The 14,468-nt window shown below is 46.3% G+C and overlaps 1 protein-coding gene across 1 annotated transcript; it reads left to right on the top strand.

Annotated features, from left to right (window-relative positions):
* The first annotated feature begins 3,355 nt into the window (after positions 1 to 3,355).
* On the top strand, positions 3,356 to 9,975 carry LOC101994657 (T-cell-specific guanine nucleotide triphosphate-binding protein 1-like). Its single transcript, XM_005350020.3, has 2 exons — positions 3,356 to 3,570; positions 7,962 to 9,975. The coding sequence occupies exon 2, from the start codon at positions 7,977 to 7,979 to the stop codon at positions 9,264 to 9,266; it is 1,290 nt and encodes a 429-aa protein (XP_005350077.1). The 5' UTR covers positions 3,356 to 3,570; positions 7,962 to 7,976; the 3' UTR covers positions 9,267 to 9,975.
* Positions 9,976 to 14,468: the final 4,493 nt, after the last annotated feature.

Raw genomic sequence — 14,468 nt, 5'->3', positions numbered from 1 at the left:
ACTGGTAAGGCGGTGCTGAGAAACAGGAGTCCACACGTGGACACTGGCACGGTGATACCGAGAAACAGGAGTCCACACGTGGACACTGGTAAGGCAATGCTGAGAAAAAAAGTCTACACGTGGCTTCTGACAGACTAACAGGTTCCAAATAGCAGAGAGTCACCAGGTGAGCAGAATCTTCAACGAGAAGAGGGCAGGCTCCACATCCACAGAGAACAGAAAGGAATCCAAATTTAGTCCATTGAGGTATCAAATGTCTTTAATCCCAGCACTCAGGAAGCAGAGGCAGATAGATCTCTGTGAATTTGAGATCAGTGTGGTCTACATATTTAATTCTAGGCTAGCCAAGGCCACCAGTGAGACCCTGTCTTTAAAAAAAATACAGCGTTTAAAGTAGGCAAATGATCTGAATATTCCTTTGTGAAAAAGGAAATACCAGTAGCCCACATGTAGATGAGAACCAGTGTCATTAGGACTGCCCTCGGGTCCAGCCCTGTCCCTGCTGGGGATACACAGAAGGGGTGTGTGCACATGACCGAGACATACTGTTCATACCTGAAGTCAAGAGGAGATAGCTTTTCACACAGGAAGCCAAAGATATCCTGTTTACAGCAAAATGTGTGAAAACCGAAGGCCCTGGGTCTGGTAATGAGAGACTGAGCTTTCTCAGTGTGGAAACTGAGGAGGAACTGAAAGTAATCACCAGGAATCCGTGAGGTCAGCACACATCCAGTCTATAAGTGCGGAGATTGAACTCTGTGCAAATGAAGACAAAGGGTTTCGCATGTGTAGGGCTACGCATGCTCCCAAGTATATCACACGCACGCAGACAATGTCTTGAAACCACTTATATAATTAGAGTATGCTAATGCAATTAACAGGAAAATGTACAACTGGTATGTGTCAACAGAATGAAAAAAGTCAAATTCTTTCTAAAAATTCTCAATGGTACTCCATGGTGAAGTGCAGGGCCATGGGGCTGCATAGTACCAGGCAGCTAGATGCTGAGGGGGGGTGGAGCGGGGGGAGAGTGGCACTGTGGGGTGCTGTGCTACAGTGCTCAGAGCTGTGGGTCCCTCCTTAGTCTTTGCTCAAAAACTCGTTATTTCCCTTGACTGTTGTTAAATGCCTTCTCTAGACCAGCAGGGGGTTCTCAGGAATTTTACACGGGATTGCTATGCTGGTGATGGAATAAATAAGGAAGCAAAACAAGATGGGAAGACCCTCACAAATTAGAAAGACAGGAAGCCCCTCCCACTTCCTAGGTTAAGATGTTTAAAGAAAGAATTGCCAAAAGCTAGAACCGGGAAGTCAGTCCTGTTTGCTGGGACTCTCAGGAAAAGCCTGAATGGGCTGACTGCCCGGTCTTGGCAGCACATAGGAAAACCACCTGGCTTTGTACCAAGTCTGCAGCTTCCTTGGCAATAATTATTTCAAATTCAAAATTATTTCTGATGAAGAGTTTGTCCATTTTGTCTCCAAGTTTGCCAGGATGCGTCTATGTGCACTGTTTCTGTGTTTGCAATAGTCAGAATAATGCAATGTGCCCTAGCCCCAAAGATACCTATATAGTCATCCCCAGAACACTGAAAGTGCCAGGTTACAAAGAGGATGGAGGGGCTGGAGAGATGGCTCAGTGGTTAAGAGCATTGCCTGCTCTTCCAAAGGTCCTGAGTTCAATTCCAGCAACCACATGGTGGCTCACAACCATCTGTAATGAGATCTGGTGCCCTCTTCTGGTCTGCAAACATACACACAGACGGAACATTGTATACATAATAAATAAATAAATATTTTTAAAAAAAAGAGAATGGAAACCTGCTGGTGAAGGTAAGTGCACCGTGTGTGCGTGTTAGGAGAGTTGGTGTTTTTTTTTTTTTTTTTTTTTTAGCGATTACAGAAGTTTTAGAACTAGAAGAGGGAGGCAGAAGGGAAAAGCAGAGTGAGGCGTGGTCATTGAAGAGGGGTCAGAGAAATGCAGCTTGGCTAGCTTTGAAGAGGGCCAAGGAATCTGAGAAGCTTCTAGAACTAGCAAGACAAACATTCTCCTTCAGCTTTGCTGATGTCTAATTAGCTGTCTTTTTTCTTCCTTCCTCCCTTCCCCACTTCCTGTCTTTCTTGAGATAGTCTCAACTAACAGGAGCTAACTTGAAACTACTTGACCTTGAATTTCTGATCTTCCTGCCTCAACCTCCCAAGTGCTGGAATCACAGGTGCATGCCACCAAGCCCAGTTAATGCAGTGCCAAGGATGGAACCAATGGCTTCATGAGTGCAAGGCGAGCACTCTCCCCACTGGGCTACAGTCCTGCAGATGTCTTGAACTCTGGTTGAATTTCTTAACTGCAGCACCATAATGCATTTGCACTGCCTAGCTTGTTACAGCATCAGTCAGGAATCACCATGCTGTTTTATGCTTATATCTGTGGTGATACTGTTTTCATTTCAATATTGGCAACTTCTCTTTTTCTGGATGAATGGAACTCAATTGGGGCTATTCCCCTCTCCCATTCAGAGGTATTCAGATGCCGGGGATGCTTCTAGTCACCCTGACAGGTCCTCTCGCAATGAGAGTCACCTGTGTAGGGGAAGGAACCTAGAGGCAGACAGCATAATTCCTAGGTTATAAAGCTCAGTGGAGCCTCGTGGGTGATTCATGCACCAATATGCTTGGAGGAGGGCGTATCCTGATTCCAGGGAGGAGGGAGGCATGCTCCGTGCTCCCTCCTAGACCTGCCCTATGCATTCTTTTTGCAACGAAACTGAAGTTGTGATCTAGCACACTCTGGGGTCCTGAGAGCCAGTCTAGCAAATTGCCAAGCCTGAGCGAGCAAGTATTTATTTATTTATTTATTTATTTATTTATTTATTTATTTATTCCTATTTATTCCTGGAGATTCTCTGAGAGTCCATAATGAGTTAATGAGGCGACGCAGAGAGTTTTGGAAAGTCTGCACCCAGGACAGGGGTGTAAAGAAAGCACATTGGTTTCTTATCACCACAGAGACTGGTTGTGTAGGTGGTGGAGCAAGGTCATGAGGGGGTTTGTGGGCTCTGAGATCTGGTTCAGCTCTTGGATGGCATAAATACAGCCTCGGGGGCTAGATGAAATGACCCCCTCCTCGGACACTGCATCCTCCTGCCCAGATTTCCTGTGCCTCATCATTGAAACAAAAGCAGGGCGACCCAACTCTATGGCCCCGGTGGCTTTCAGTTTCTATGCCTAGGAACCATTACATAACGAGACGTTTGCTTTCATTTTCATGTTTCTGGAAGTTCCTACTCTGCATTGTTGGTATGACTCCCTTCCCGATGTTGGCCAGACTCCTGTGAGGGCAGGGCAGCAGCTAGGAATAAACTTCAGAGCTCTTCAAACACAGCCTGGCTTCTTCTGCAGAAGTCACACAATCTGACCTGGATTCCCGAGTCAAGTCAGATCTGTACAGGTCCGTGTGCTCTTAGTGTGCCTGACGCCGTGGGAGCTCTTCACTGGATCTGTTCTCGGCTCTTCCAGCGGGAAGGTTAGGAGCTCAACTCTACTACCAGAAATCTCTTTTTCTCAAGGGAGCTGGTGAGTGAGAAGATAGATATTTGTAATTAACACAGGTCTACAAATAGGATTATAGGCTGTAAGTCCGAGGGTGGAACAGCCTGCATGCCTAATGTGGTTGGGGGTGCCAAGGACTTAGGCTGAGGGCCAGGATGGGTGGAAGAAGACAGCTAAAAGCCATTCAGAGAACTTAATATCTGTAATATTTTCAGAAGGCATTCATAGCCAGGCTATAGAAAAGCCGGGGGTGTCAAAGGATAGGGACTGTATACTGGAAACATCCGGCACTAAACGTCTCCTAATCCCCTATCAATTATCTAAACATCGTGACTTGGAGGACAAGGAGCATTCTCTAACCACAAACTCAAGAGTTCATGTGTCTTCCTGAACTTCGATTTCTATACCAAGATGTGGGCTTGACCTCTGCAAAGAACTCTGTCCTCAGAATGTCAACCTTGAACCCCAGCTCTGATTTTAGGAGACAGTAGGACTCCCCTCCTTCATGTCTTCCAATTTCTCAGTTTCTTTTATTCTTAATCTTAAGGTGGAGGGAGCTGGGTGCTTGCCTAGCATGCACAAGGCCATGAGTTCAATTCTTAGACCCCTACAAAAAAAAGTGCTTATTTTTAAGGTAGAAGTCATTAGGTTGTGTTTACAGGGTTGTTAGGACAGAGAGAAAGACTGTGTGGAGTGTGTGCAGAAGCGCGCTCCCCTCCCCCAACATAGGACACTACTTTCCCTCTCATTTGCTCCTGCTTCTCAGTGGACAGATGCACTCCCAACAGTTAGAAGAGAAGGTTCTGGGAGTTCACTCTTCTTATCCTCAGACTTGCTCATTCTCACACTTAGTACATTTTCTCAGAGTTGCTGCAGGGTGGGATAGTTGCTACTCTATACACATGTTGGATGCTTGAGAAGTCCCCGTCTTAACCTGGTCCTTAAAAGTCCAGCTTCTAAGGAATCCCTCTCAGGGTTCAATTAAAGACACCACAAAAGGCGAAGGGGGCTTGAATCTGAGGGTTAAGAAATCTACTCACAATAGGTTCTTTCTATCCATGTCTCTTTATTCTTCTCCTTATTCCTTCTTTTTCGCCCTCCAATACAAACATTTCCAGTCATATATACCCTTATAACCAGCAATTCCCCAGCCCTATCAGGTTCCAGGAATGGAGTTCTTTTGCCCCATAAAAATCAGATATGAGTTAGTTTTCACACACACACACACACACACACACACACACACACACACACAGAGAGAGAGAGAGAGAGAGAGAGAGAGAGAGATATCGATCCTTGGGTGTCAGCTCAAAGGTGGGAGTGGCTAGTACTCATCAGGTGAACTCCTTAATGGAAAAAGTTAGTTAAGAAAGGACTTAAATCACCAGGGAATCCTAGAGGGGAAGGCTAGTGTGCTACACTAGATTTTTAGGTGATTAGTAAAGAGCTAAAAGTTTATTTTCAGTAAAATTATGAATGGGGCACGGAATAGTTTCTCTCTCTCTCCCTTCTCTCCCTCCCTCCCTCCCTCCCTCTTTCTCTCTCTCTCTTTCTCTCTCTCTCTCTCTCTTTGGTTTTTCAAGACAGGGTTTCTTTGTAGCTTTTGGAGCCTGTCCTGGAACTAGCTCTTGGGGACCAGGCTGGCCTTGAACTCACAGAGATCCACCTGCCTCTGCCTCCCGAGTGCTGGGATTAAAGGCGTGCGCCACCACCGTCCTGGCACACGGACTGTTTTTTAAATCAGTGTGCCGCTTTTTTTTTTTTATCCCAGCATGCATATAAGATATCAAGTAACTAAACAACCTATGGCTCCAGATCTGATTAGCACATTCACTAGATGCTGCAATTTCTACCAGCCTAGGTCTGGAGTTGACACTGCCCTAAGTGGTAGAAACAAAGAGGAGACCCAGGCCTCTAACAAGCAACTGCCAGCGAGGCCCCAGTAGAAGTGCCTCCTTCCACACTGTAGCCAGAGAATGTTCTTCAGCCTGCCCCGTGCCCCAACACCTCTCCTGGTGCTGGCTTGGTTTCCCGAGATAGCAATTTCACCCCTTCTCTATGAGGTTCCGCATAGAGGGTTTGTATCCCATTTCACTATATTTAGTCCTAGACTTGTGATTTTTTTTCTTGTGTCCTGTGTCGTAAATCTTCTGTGACCTGAGAGGTCTTGGCAGATCCAAAGGAACAGAGGGTTCTTCTTGGTGAGACTGACAATGTCCTCCTCAACCCCTACTCACACTGTCTCTTCTACCTGTGAGACATTCTTCAGAATTCAGTCCCCCAGGTGCCTGGCTTCCTGGGATGTGTTTGGACTCTTTCTATACACACTGGAGCAGGGTAAGGAGGGGGCTCAGTGCAGGTGAAAATCCCATTGAGCCACGAGATGCCTCAGAAGGTCAAGGCACTGGACACCAAGCCTGATGACTTGAATTCAGTCTCTAGGCGCTGCATGGTGGAAGGAGAGAGCCAACTCTCACAAGCTATTTTACCTCTGCTTGTGCACTCCACCCCTATATACCCCTATATACACACAAAATAAATAAAATCTAATTTAAGGGAATCTCATTCAATATCCCAGAGGGATTTCTTCTTTTTTAAAAAAAATTAATATTTTACTTTTTAGAGAAGTTTTAGTTCTACAGAGAAATCAAGAGAAAGGTAGTGACTTCTTACAGACTGCAGTCCCTACACATGCATGGTCTCCCCATAGACTGCAGTCCCCACACATGCATGCTCTCCTCATAGACTGCAGTTCGTACACATGCATGCTCTCCCCATAGACTGCAGTCCTCACATCTGCATGGTCTCGTCCATCACCAGCATCCCCACCAGAATGGTGAACTGTCGCTGTCAGGCTGTGGCCCAGAGACTATGTGACAGTTCCCTCCAGGTCGTCTTCATCCAGATGCATCTCAGCACACACCCACTTACGATGTCCCACTGAGTATTTTTACTGCCCACGATCCTTTGTGTTGCCTTTTTGTTCAGGCTTCCACGAGGGCCAACCATGGACTCGATTTTCCCATAACTTTGCCGTATCTGGAAGGTCACTCAGCATGTGTGATGTGCTGCAGAGGTCACGTAGCCTTTGTAGGTGACTTTTCTCCCCCTAGTCTTTTTATGGCTTAACAGTTCTGCTCTTGGACTTCTGAATAGTACGTGGTCATCTTGGGGATTCCACATCTTCCTACCTCATTCACCTACCAAAGGGTGTCCTGGCTATTTCCCAGGTTTGTAATTATGAATAAACCATCCAGAAACATCTACATGTATGTTTTTTTGTGGGAACAAACATGAAAATGTATAGGAGTACATATGTCGACTGTGTTTAGTGCTAAAGGAACTGCCATGCTGTCTTCAGAAGTGAGTGTTCCATTTTTCTTTTTTTTTCTTTTTTTTGTATTTTACTTGTGGTATCTTGAGACAGGGTATCTCTATGTAGCCCTGGATGTCTTGGAACTCGCTATGTAGGCCAGGCTGGTCTTGAACTTAGAGGTCAGCCTACCTCTACCTCTCAAGTGCTGAGATTAAAGGTGGGTGCCACCCAGCGCCTGGCAGGGTCACAGTCTTTTATTGAATGTGACTTTGCAAGTGTTTTCTCCCACTTTGTGATCATCTTGCCAGTCTCCTGGTAATATTTGTCTTTTATAGAGCAGTAGTGGGGTTTACTGCTAGGATTTATTTTAATTTATGCATATGTGTTTGTCTTCATGTGGGTATGTGCATGCGAATGCAGTACCCTCCGAGTCCAGAAGAGGGTGTCAGATCTCCTAGAGCTGTAGTTACAGGTGGTTCTGAGCCACCTGATCTGGGTACTGGGGACTTGGACTTGGTCCCATGTAAGAGCAGCGAGTGCCCTCAACTGCTGTCATCTTCCCACCTGGGCTCTATTTCATATTGTTCTGTCTCTGCTCTTTTAGCAGCCTCCTATCATCTTCTAACTCTATGGTAAGCCTTGATTTTCGTGTGTATGTGGTAGAGGGTTGAACCCAGGGCCAGGTGCGAGCTAGGCAAATACTGTGCCTCTGTTACACTCTCACTTTGCAGGACACCTCCAAGCCAGGCACTGTCACCCCATGAGTGGGCTGACACACGGTGCCACTTCTCCTTCTGCTTATTAGATGGAGATGTGTCCAAACTCCCCGCCCCCCCCCCCCAAACGATAATCAAAGTAAAACAAGATGGAGAATAACTTAGGTTTAAAAGTTTGGATTGAGAAAGCAGATCTTGAAATTAACGAGCAGTTTCTTGGGGAAGCAAAGCAGGCAAGTCCTGGAAACATCGATGAACAGAGCAGGGCAAGGCTCCCAGTCCTTGTGTGAGTTCCGAGAGCAGCTTCTGCCCTAAGGCAGAGTTGCACCCTTCCCTGCTATACTAACCTTTGACCTTCTTTCCGACTTCGGCCTTCCCTCCAGTGTCTTTCCGCTGCCATGGGTCAGACTTCTTCCACATCTGATGCAAATGCCCACAATATGGCCTCCAGCTTTAATGCATTTTTCAAAACTTTCAAGATGGAAAGCAAAGTCATTTCTGAGGAGACCATCAGTTCAGTCCAGAGGTTTATAGAGCAAGGGGACATACAGAAGACAATTTCTACAATCAATGCTGCTTTGGCAGAGGTCGAGAAGGCCCCTCTGAGCATTGCCGTGACGGGGGAGACGGGGGCAGGAAAGTCTACTTTCATCAATGCCCTGCGGGGCATAGGGCATGAAGAGACTGACTCAGCTAGGAGCGGAGCGATAGAGACGACAATGGTTAGAGAGAAGTATACACACTCGAAGTTCCCTAACGTGACCATCTGGGATCTCCCTGGGGTCGGCTCAACTACCTTTAAACCAGAAGAATATCTGAAAAAAATGAAGTTTCAGGAGTATGACTTTTTTCTCATCATCTCAGCCACTCGCTTTAAAGAGAACGATGCCCAGTTGGCCAAAGCCATTAAAAAAATGAAAAAGAATTTCTATTTCGTTCGGACAAAAATTGATAGTGATTTGTGGAATCAGAGAAGATGTACACCCAAGACCTACAATAGGGAAAAAACCCTGGAGACTATCCGGAAAAACTGTGTGGAGAATCTCCAGAAGGCCGGCACGGCCTTCACGCACGTCTTTTTAGTCTCTAGCGTTGAGGTAGCCTGTTTTGATTTTCCTCTCCTGGAGTCCACCCTTTTGAAGGAGCTGCCGGCGCACAAGCGCCACATCTTCATGCAGTGCCTCCCTAACGTAACTGAGGCAGCTATTGACCGCAGGAAAGACGTCCTGAAACAGAAGATCTGGCTGGAGGCTCTGAAGTCTGGAGCATCGGCCACCATCCCTCTGATGGCTTTCTTCAAGGATGACATTGAGGAGCTGGAGAAGACCCTGAACCACTACAGGTCTTGCTTTGGGCTGGATGACAAGTCACTGGAAAACATGGCCAGGGATTTGTCCCTGCCTGTGGAGGAGCTTGAGTCCACCATTAGCTCACCTCATTTGCTGTCCTGTGAGACGGGTGAGTCTGTGGGGGACAAGCTGGTGAAATACCTGGAGAAAGTGTTTGCCGTCACCGGCGGACTCATAGCCTCTGGCCTTTACTTCAGAAAGAGCTACTACCTGCAAAATTATTTTCTTGACATAGTGACTGATGACGCTAAAATTCTACTGAAGAAGAAGGTTTTCTTAGAGGAGCGTGAGGACTCTGAGCGAGGCTGTAAAGATGGGGAAACTGGAAAGACGGCTTAGGGTGTTCCTGAAGCACCCTGGCCAGGCTGTGAGAACTTCTAGACTTTGTGGCCCTTGCTGGGAAGCAGAGGACTCTGGAATGTTATGCTGTGTGTTAGTTGTGTCATAGCCAGCATGAGTCTTACCAAAAATATGCCAGCACAAACTTTCTGGGCACAAAGTTTTCAGTAATGAGTTGTTTTTGTTTTTAAGGGTCTCACTATGTAACCATGACTATCCTAGAACTCTCTGTAGACCATTCTGGCCTTGAACTCACACAGAAATCTCCCTGTCTCTGTCTCTGCCTCTTGAGTGGTAGGATTAAATGTGTGTACTACCACACCTGGAAGAAATGATTTAAAATTCATGTACCCATGGCTTGCCTTGCCTTTGTGTGCTCTACTGAGCACACTCACAAGATGAAGGACGTCTCTGTTCCTCTCATGGTTGGGGTCTGTTCAGTTCATAACAGAGGAACAGAAGACGAAAGAGAACCCGTGTCTGAGTGGAAGTATTTTTTAAAGGACTTCCTCAGAGGTGCAAGGACACAGACAGGGATGTAGTCTTAGGTTTGCACACAGGAGGTTCAGATACTCCTCACATGTTAACAGAGAACTTTTTGTGCGTGAGGGTAGGAAAAGATACTAGTGATCCAAGGGGGAGTCCCCCCAAAATGTAGAAGTGTAGGGATATTTCATTTGTACTTTAATAATTAAAGCTTGCCTGAAGATCAGAGAGTAAAACAGCCCCACTGGTCAGCCTTACAGACCAGGCAGTGGTAACACACACCTTTATTCCCAGTAGCCACACTAGTTTGCCATAGAAACCAGGCAGTAGTGGTGCACGCCTTTAAACCCAGCACTAGAGAGGAACACAAGATGGGAGGAGACAGGATTCAGGCTCAGTCTCATTCTGAGGATTCCTGGAGGCAGGATCGCCATTTCAGACCAAGGTAGAGATAAGAGACAGTGGTTGGCTGTTTTGCTTTTCTGATCTTCAGGTTGAACCCCAATATTTGTCTCTGGGGGGGCTGGAGAGATGGCTCAGTGGTTAAGAGCACTGCCTGCTCTTCCAAAGGTTCTGAGTTCAATTCCCGACAACCACATGGTGGCTCACAACCATCTGTAATGAGGTTTGGTGCCCTCTTCTGGCCTGCAGACACACACACACACAGAATATTGTATACATAATAAGTAAATAAATATTTAAAAAAATATTTGTCTCTGGGTTTTTATTAATTGTGCTACACAGAAGTTCCTTAAGTGTGTGCGAAGACACGCAGTCTCTCATCCAGTGGAAGGAATGTAAATTAGAAGCCACTTCTCAACTCTTGGGTTTGGAAAAATTTTGAAGTTGAATTTACAAGTGAGAAGATTGTAGATAAACAATTTCTGTGGTGAAGTGTTGGCATCAACACAAAAAAATCATGACCCATGGTGTGGGTAGTGATGCAACCGCTGAGGAAATTACACAGTTTCTCTTTGACACTCTTTAAACGTTGCAAAATTGGCAAACACGTATATTATGCTTTGCATTACTAGCTTTGGGACTTTGAGATGAATTGAGTCTAGGGTCTAGAGAGATGGCTCAGAGGTTTCAGAGTGTATATTATCCTTGTACAGGACGTGAGTTTGGTTCCCAGCACCCATGTTGGGCAGCTCACAACCCCCTATAACTTCAGCTCTAGAGGATCTGACACCTCTTTGGACCTCCAAGGGCACCTGCCCTCACAACCACACACCCATACTGACGCACAGACACACAATGAAACATGTAAACAAATCCTTAAGAAAAGTGGGCAAGCCTATAAACAATTGAAATGTTCCTTAAGAGGGGGTGGGGCACCCAGACGGTTGCCTGACAACCAGACAGAAGATAAGGAACAGCACCGTCTCTGCTCTGTGTTAGCCTTCCTGGATGCAAATCGCTAGATGTAGACCCCCAGTGCACAGTGAGTCATTGTTGATCTATATAAATTCAAGACAAGAATATATTTTCATACATATTCTAATAAATACAATTCAATTTTTTTTTTCGAGACAGGGTTTCTCTGTGGCTTTGGAGCCTGTCCTGGAACTAGCTCTGTAGACCAGGCTGGTCTCGAACTCACAGAGATCCGCCTGCCTCTGCCTCCCGAGTGCTGGGATTAAAGGTGTGCGCCACCACCGCCCAGCTCAATTATTTTTTTTTTTTTAAGTAGAGGTAGGATGCTGCATAGAAGAGCAGGATTTTACTGAATATAAGATATGGTCATCTAGTTGGGTACTGGTAGCACCGGTCTTTAATCCCAGGAGCATCTCTGAGTTCGAGGCCAGCCTGGTCTACAGAGTGAGTTTCAGGACAGGTAGGACTGCACAGAGAAACTCTGTCTCAAAAAACCAAGGTAAGCTCCCAGTAGATCAGCTCTACTGTCTCAGTGGGTGGGTGCACCCCTCGTGGTCCCGACTTCTTTGCTCAGGTTCTCCCTCCTTCTGCTCCTCATTGGGACCTTGAGAGCTCAGTCCAGTGCTCCAGTGTGGGTCTCTGTCTCTATCTCCATCCATCACCAGATGAAGGTTCTATGGTGATATGCAAGATATTCGTCAGTATTGCTATAGGATAGGCTCATTACAGGTTCCCTATCCTCAGCTGCCCAAGGAACTAACTGGGGACATCGCCTTGGGCTCCTGGGAGCCACTCTAGGTTCAAGTCTCTTGCCAACCCTAAGGTGGCTCCCTTATCTAAGAATTGTGCTTCCGTGCTCCCCTATCCAACCTTACTTTATCCCAATCATCCTTTTTCCCCAAGTTCCCCCATCCTCCCCTTCTCCCTTTTCTCTCCCCATTTCCCCTTACCCCCATCCCATCCCACCCCCAAGATCTACTGGGAGCTCACCAAGGCCAGCTGGACTGTGACTGAAAAAGCATGGGATAAAACCGGACTCTCTGAACATGGCAAACAATGAGGGCTGATGAGAAGCCAAGGACAATGGCAAGGGGTTTTGATCCTACTTAATGTGCTGGCTTTGTGGGCGCCTAGCCAGTTTGGATGTTCACCTTCCAAGATATGGACGGAGGGGGGAGGACCTAAGACTTACCACAGGGCAGGGCACCCTGACTGCTCTTTGGACTGGAGAGGGAGCGGGGAGAGGAGTGGGGGGAGGGGGAAAAGGGTAGGAGGAGGGGGAGGGAAATGGGAGGCTGGGAGGAGGCGGAAACTTGTTTTTTTCCTTTTCTCAATAAAAAAAAAATCAAAAAAAAACCCAAGGTAAAAGAAAAAGATATGGTCATCTAAATAGCTGCTTAGTTAAAACTTCAAGATGGCATTTCTAGGAGAAGAATAAGAAACAAAACTAATTGTGCTTGTTGGCATGAGCAAAGATTATATTTTAAGACTGAAAAATACATTAATATGAAAGTAAACATCTAGTTGAACATATCTCAGGGGCATTGTTGAAGTAGGTATGGTCTCGTTGCAGTAAGTGTGCCATTGTAGAAGCAGGCTTTGAGATCTCATATATGCTCAAGCCACACCCAATGTCTCGGACCACTTCCTTTTGCCTGTGAATCAAGATATAGGAACGCTCGGCTCCTTCTCTAGCACCATGTCTGCCTGCATGCTGCCTTGCTTCCCATCCGTGATGGTAATGGACTAGACCTCTGAACTATATATAAGTGAACCTCCACAATTAAATGTTTCCATTGCCATAGTCTAGGTGTCTCTTCATAGCAACAGAAACCCTAACTTAGACAGATATGGACCCAAAGAACTGAAAAAAGCTGAGGCTGTGTCAAGGGAAGCATAACATAGCTCCAGCCTATTTCTGTTGAGCCAACAAACACGGGGCTGCTTCAGGACCCACGCATGTGACAAAGCGAGGGAAACTGAGACATTAGCTAAAACTAAGAACGTCATAGGAAAACCGAGATCCAGTGGTTTCTTTGTGTAGGTAGCTTTGGAGCCTGTTCTGGAACCCACTCTGTAGATCAGGCTGGCCTTGAACTCAGAGAGATCTGCTTCCCAATTACTAGGATTAAAGGCATGTGCCACCATGGTCCAGCTGCTTGTTTCTGAGACAGAGTCTCACTATATAGTCCTGGCTGTCCTGGAACTCACTATGTAGTCCAGACTGGCCTTACACTCACAGGCCTGCCTCTGCCCCCTGAGTGCTGGGTTTAAAGGTGTGTGCCACTACCCTGGCAAAGGGAGATTTTTCTTTGTATGAAATTTCTATCAATAATTTAGATTATTCAGATACTTAAACAGCTCCAAGAATGAAAAAAGAAAGAAAGAAGGAGAACGTGACTGCTTCTAGGAAGGTTTATGGAGATAAAAGGAGAGTGTAGCCAGAGGCAGGGACATTGGGAAAGTCCAGAGTAAAGTCCTGAGCTGGGCCGGTATGGAGGTGGGGAAGGGGGATCCAGGAGAACAAGGGGCCAGGAGGTTAAAGGGTAGACAAAAGGGTTAGATAACCAAAATTGAAAGAGCATCTGGGGGGAAGGACAGCCCAGCCCCTGGGCTAGAGAAGTTTAGGGTAGGGGGTGGGGTATGCCAGCTATATCATGTAACAGGTAGGGACTGTGGGATGCTAGGAGAACCTAGCAGTCAGGTCTGATTTGGTATGTGTAGGGTCCAGAAACGCTGAAGAAGACCCCAGACTCAAATAGTCTCTAAAAGCAAAGAGCATTTATTCTGTAGAAACAGCCAGGATATGCGGGGTCAGGCACTTGGACAAGATGGCGACCCTGCACACGGGTCCTTTTAAGCCTTTAGAGACAGGGTTTCTCTGTAGCCTTTTGGAGCCTGTCCTGGAACTAGCTCTTATAGCCCCGGCTGGCCTCGAACTCACAGAGATCTGCCCGCCTTTGCCTCCTGAGTGCTGGGATTAAAGGTGTGCACCATCACCGCCCAGCTACATTGTTGGGTCCAGAGGGGTTGTACAAAGATGAGAACACCACCAAGTTTAATAAACCAGAAGCAAACTTTATTCCAGAAACCAGATCCTAGGAAAACCAGAAGCAAACTTAAAAATAAAAAATAAAAATAAAAAAAAACACCATGGGGCACAGAAGCTATCTGAGACCACAGCCAGAGATGGTGTCTGTTAGACTGTGGCAAAAGGCTGGTTTCTGAACCCACTTTTTATAGTAGGGGCACCAAGCATTATCTCTGAACAAAGGAAATTTTCCTGACCCATGGGTCAGTCAACATAGACCCTAAGTAGGGGAGTGAGTTTTAACGTCA

The sequence above is a fragment of the Microtus ochrogaster genome, chromosome 7 (genome assembly GCF_000317375.1).
Source record: "Microtus ochrogaster isolate Prairie Vole_2 chromosome 7, MicOch1.0, whole genome shotgun sequence".
In the NCBI taxonomy this organism is placed as follows: domain Eukaryota; kingdom Metazoa; phylum Chordata; class Mammalia; order Rodentia; family Cricetidae; genus Microtus; species Microtus ochrogaster.
The sequence above is the reverse complement of the archived record's forward strand: the minus strand, read 5'-3'. Positions and strand labels throughout refer to the sequence as shown.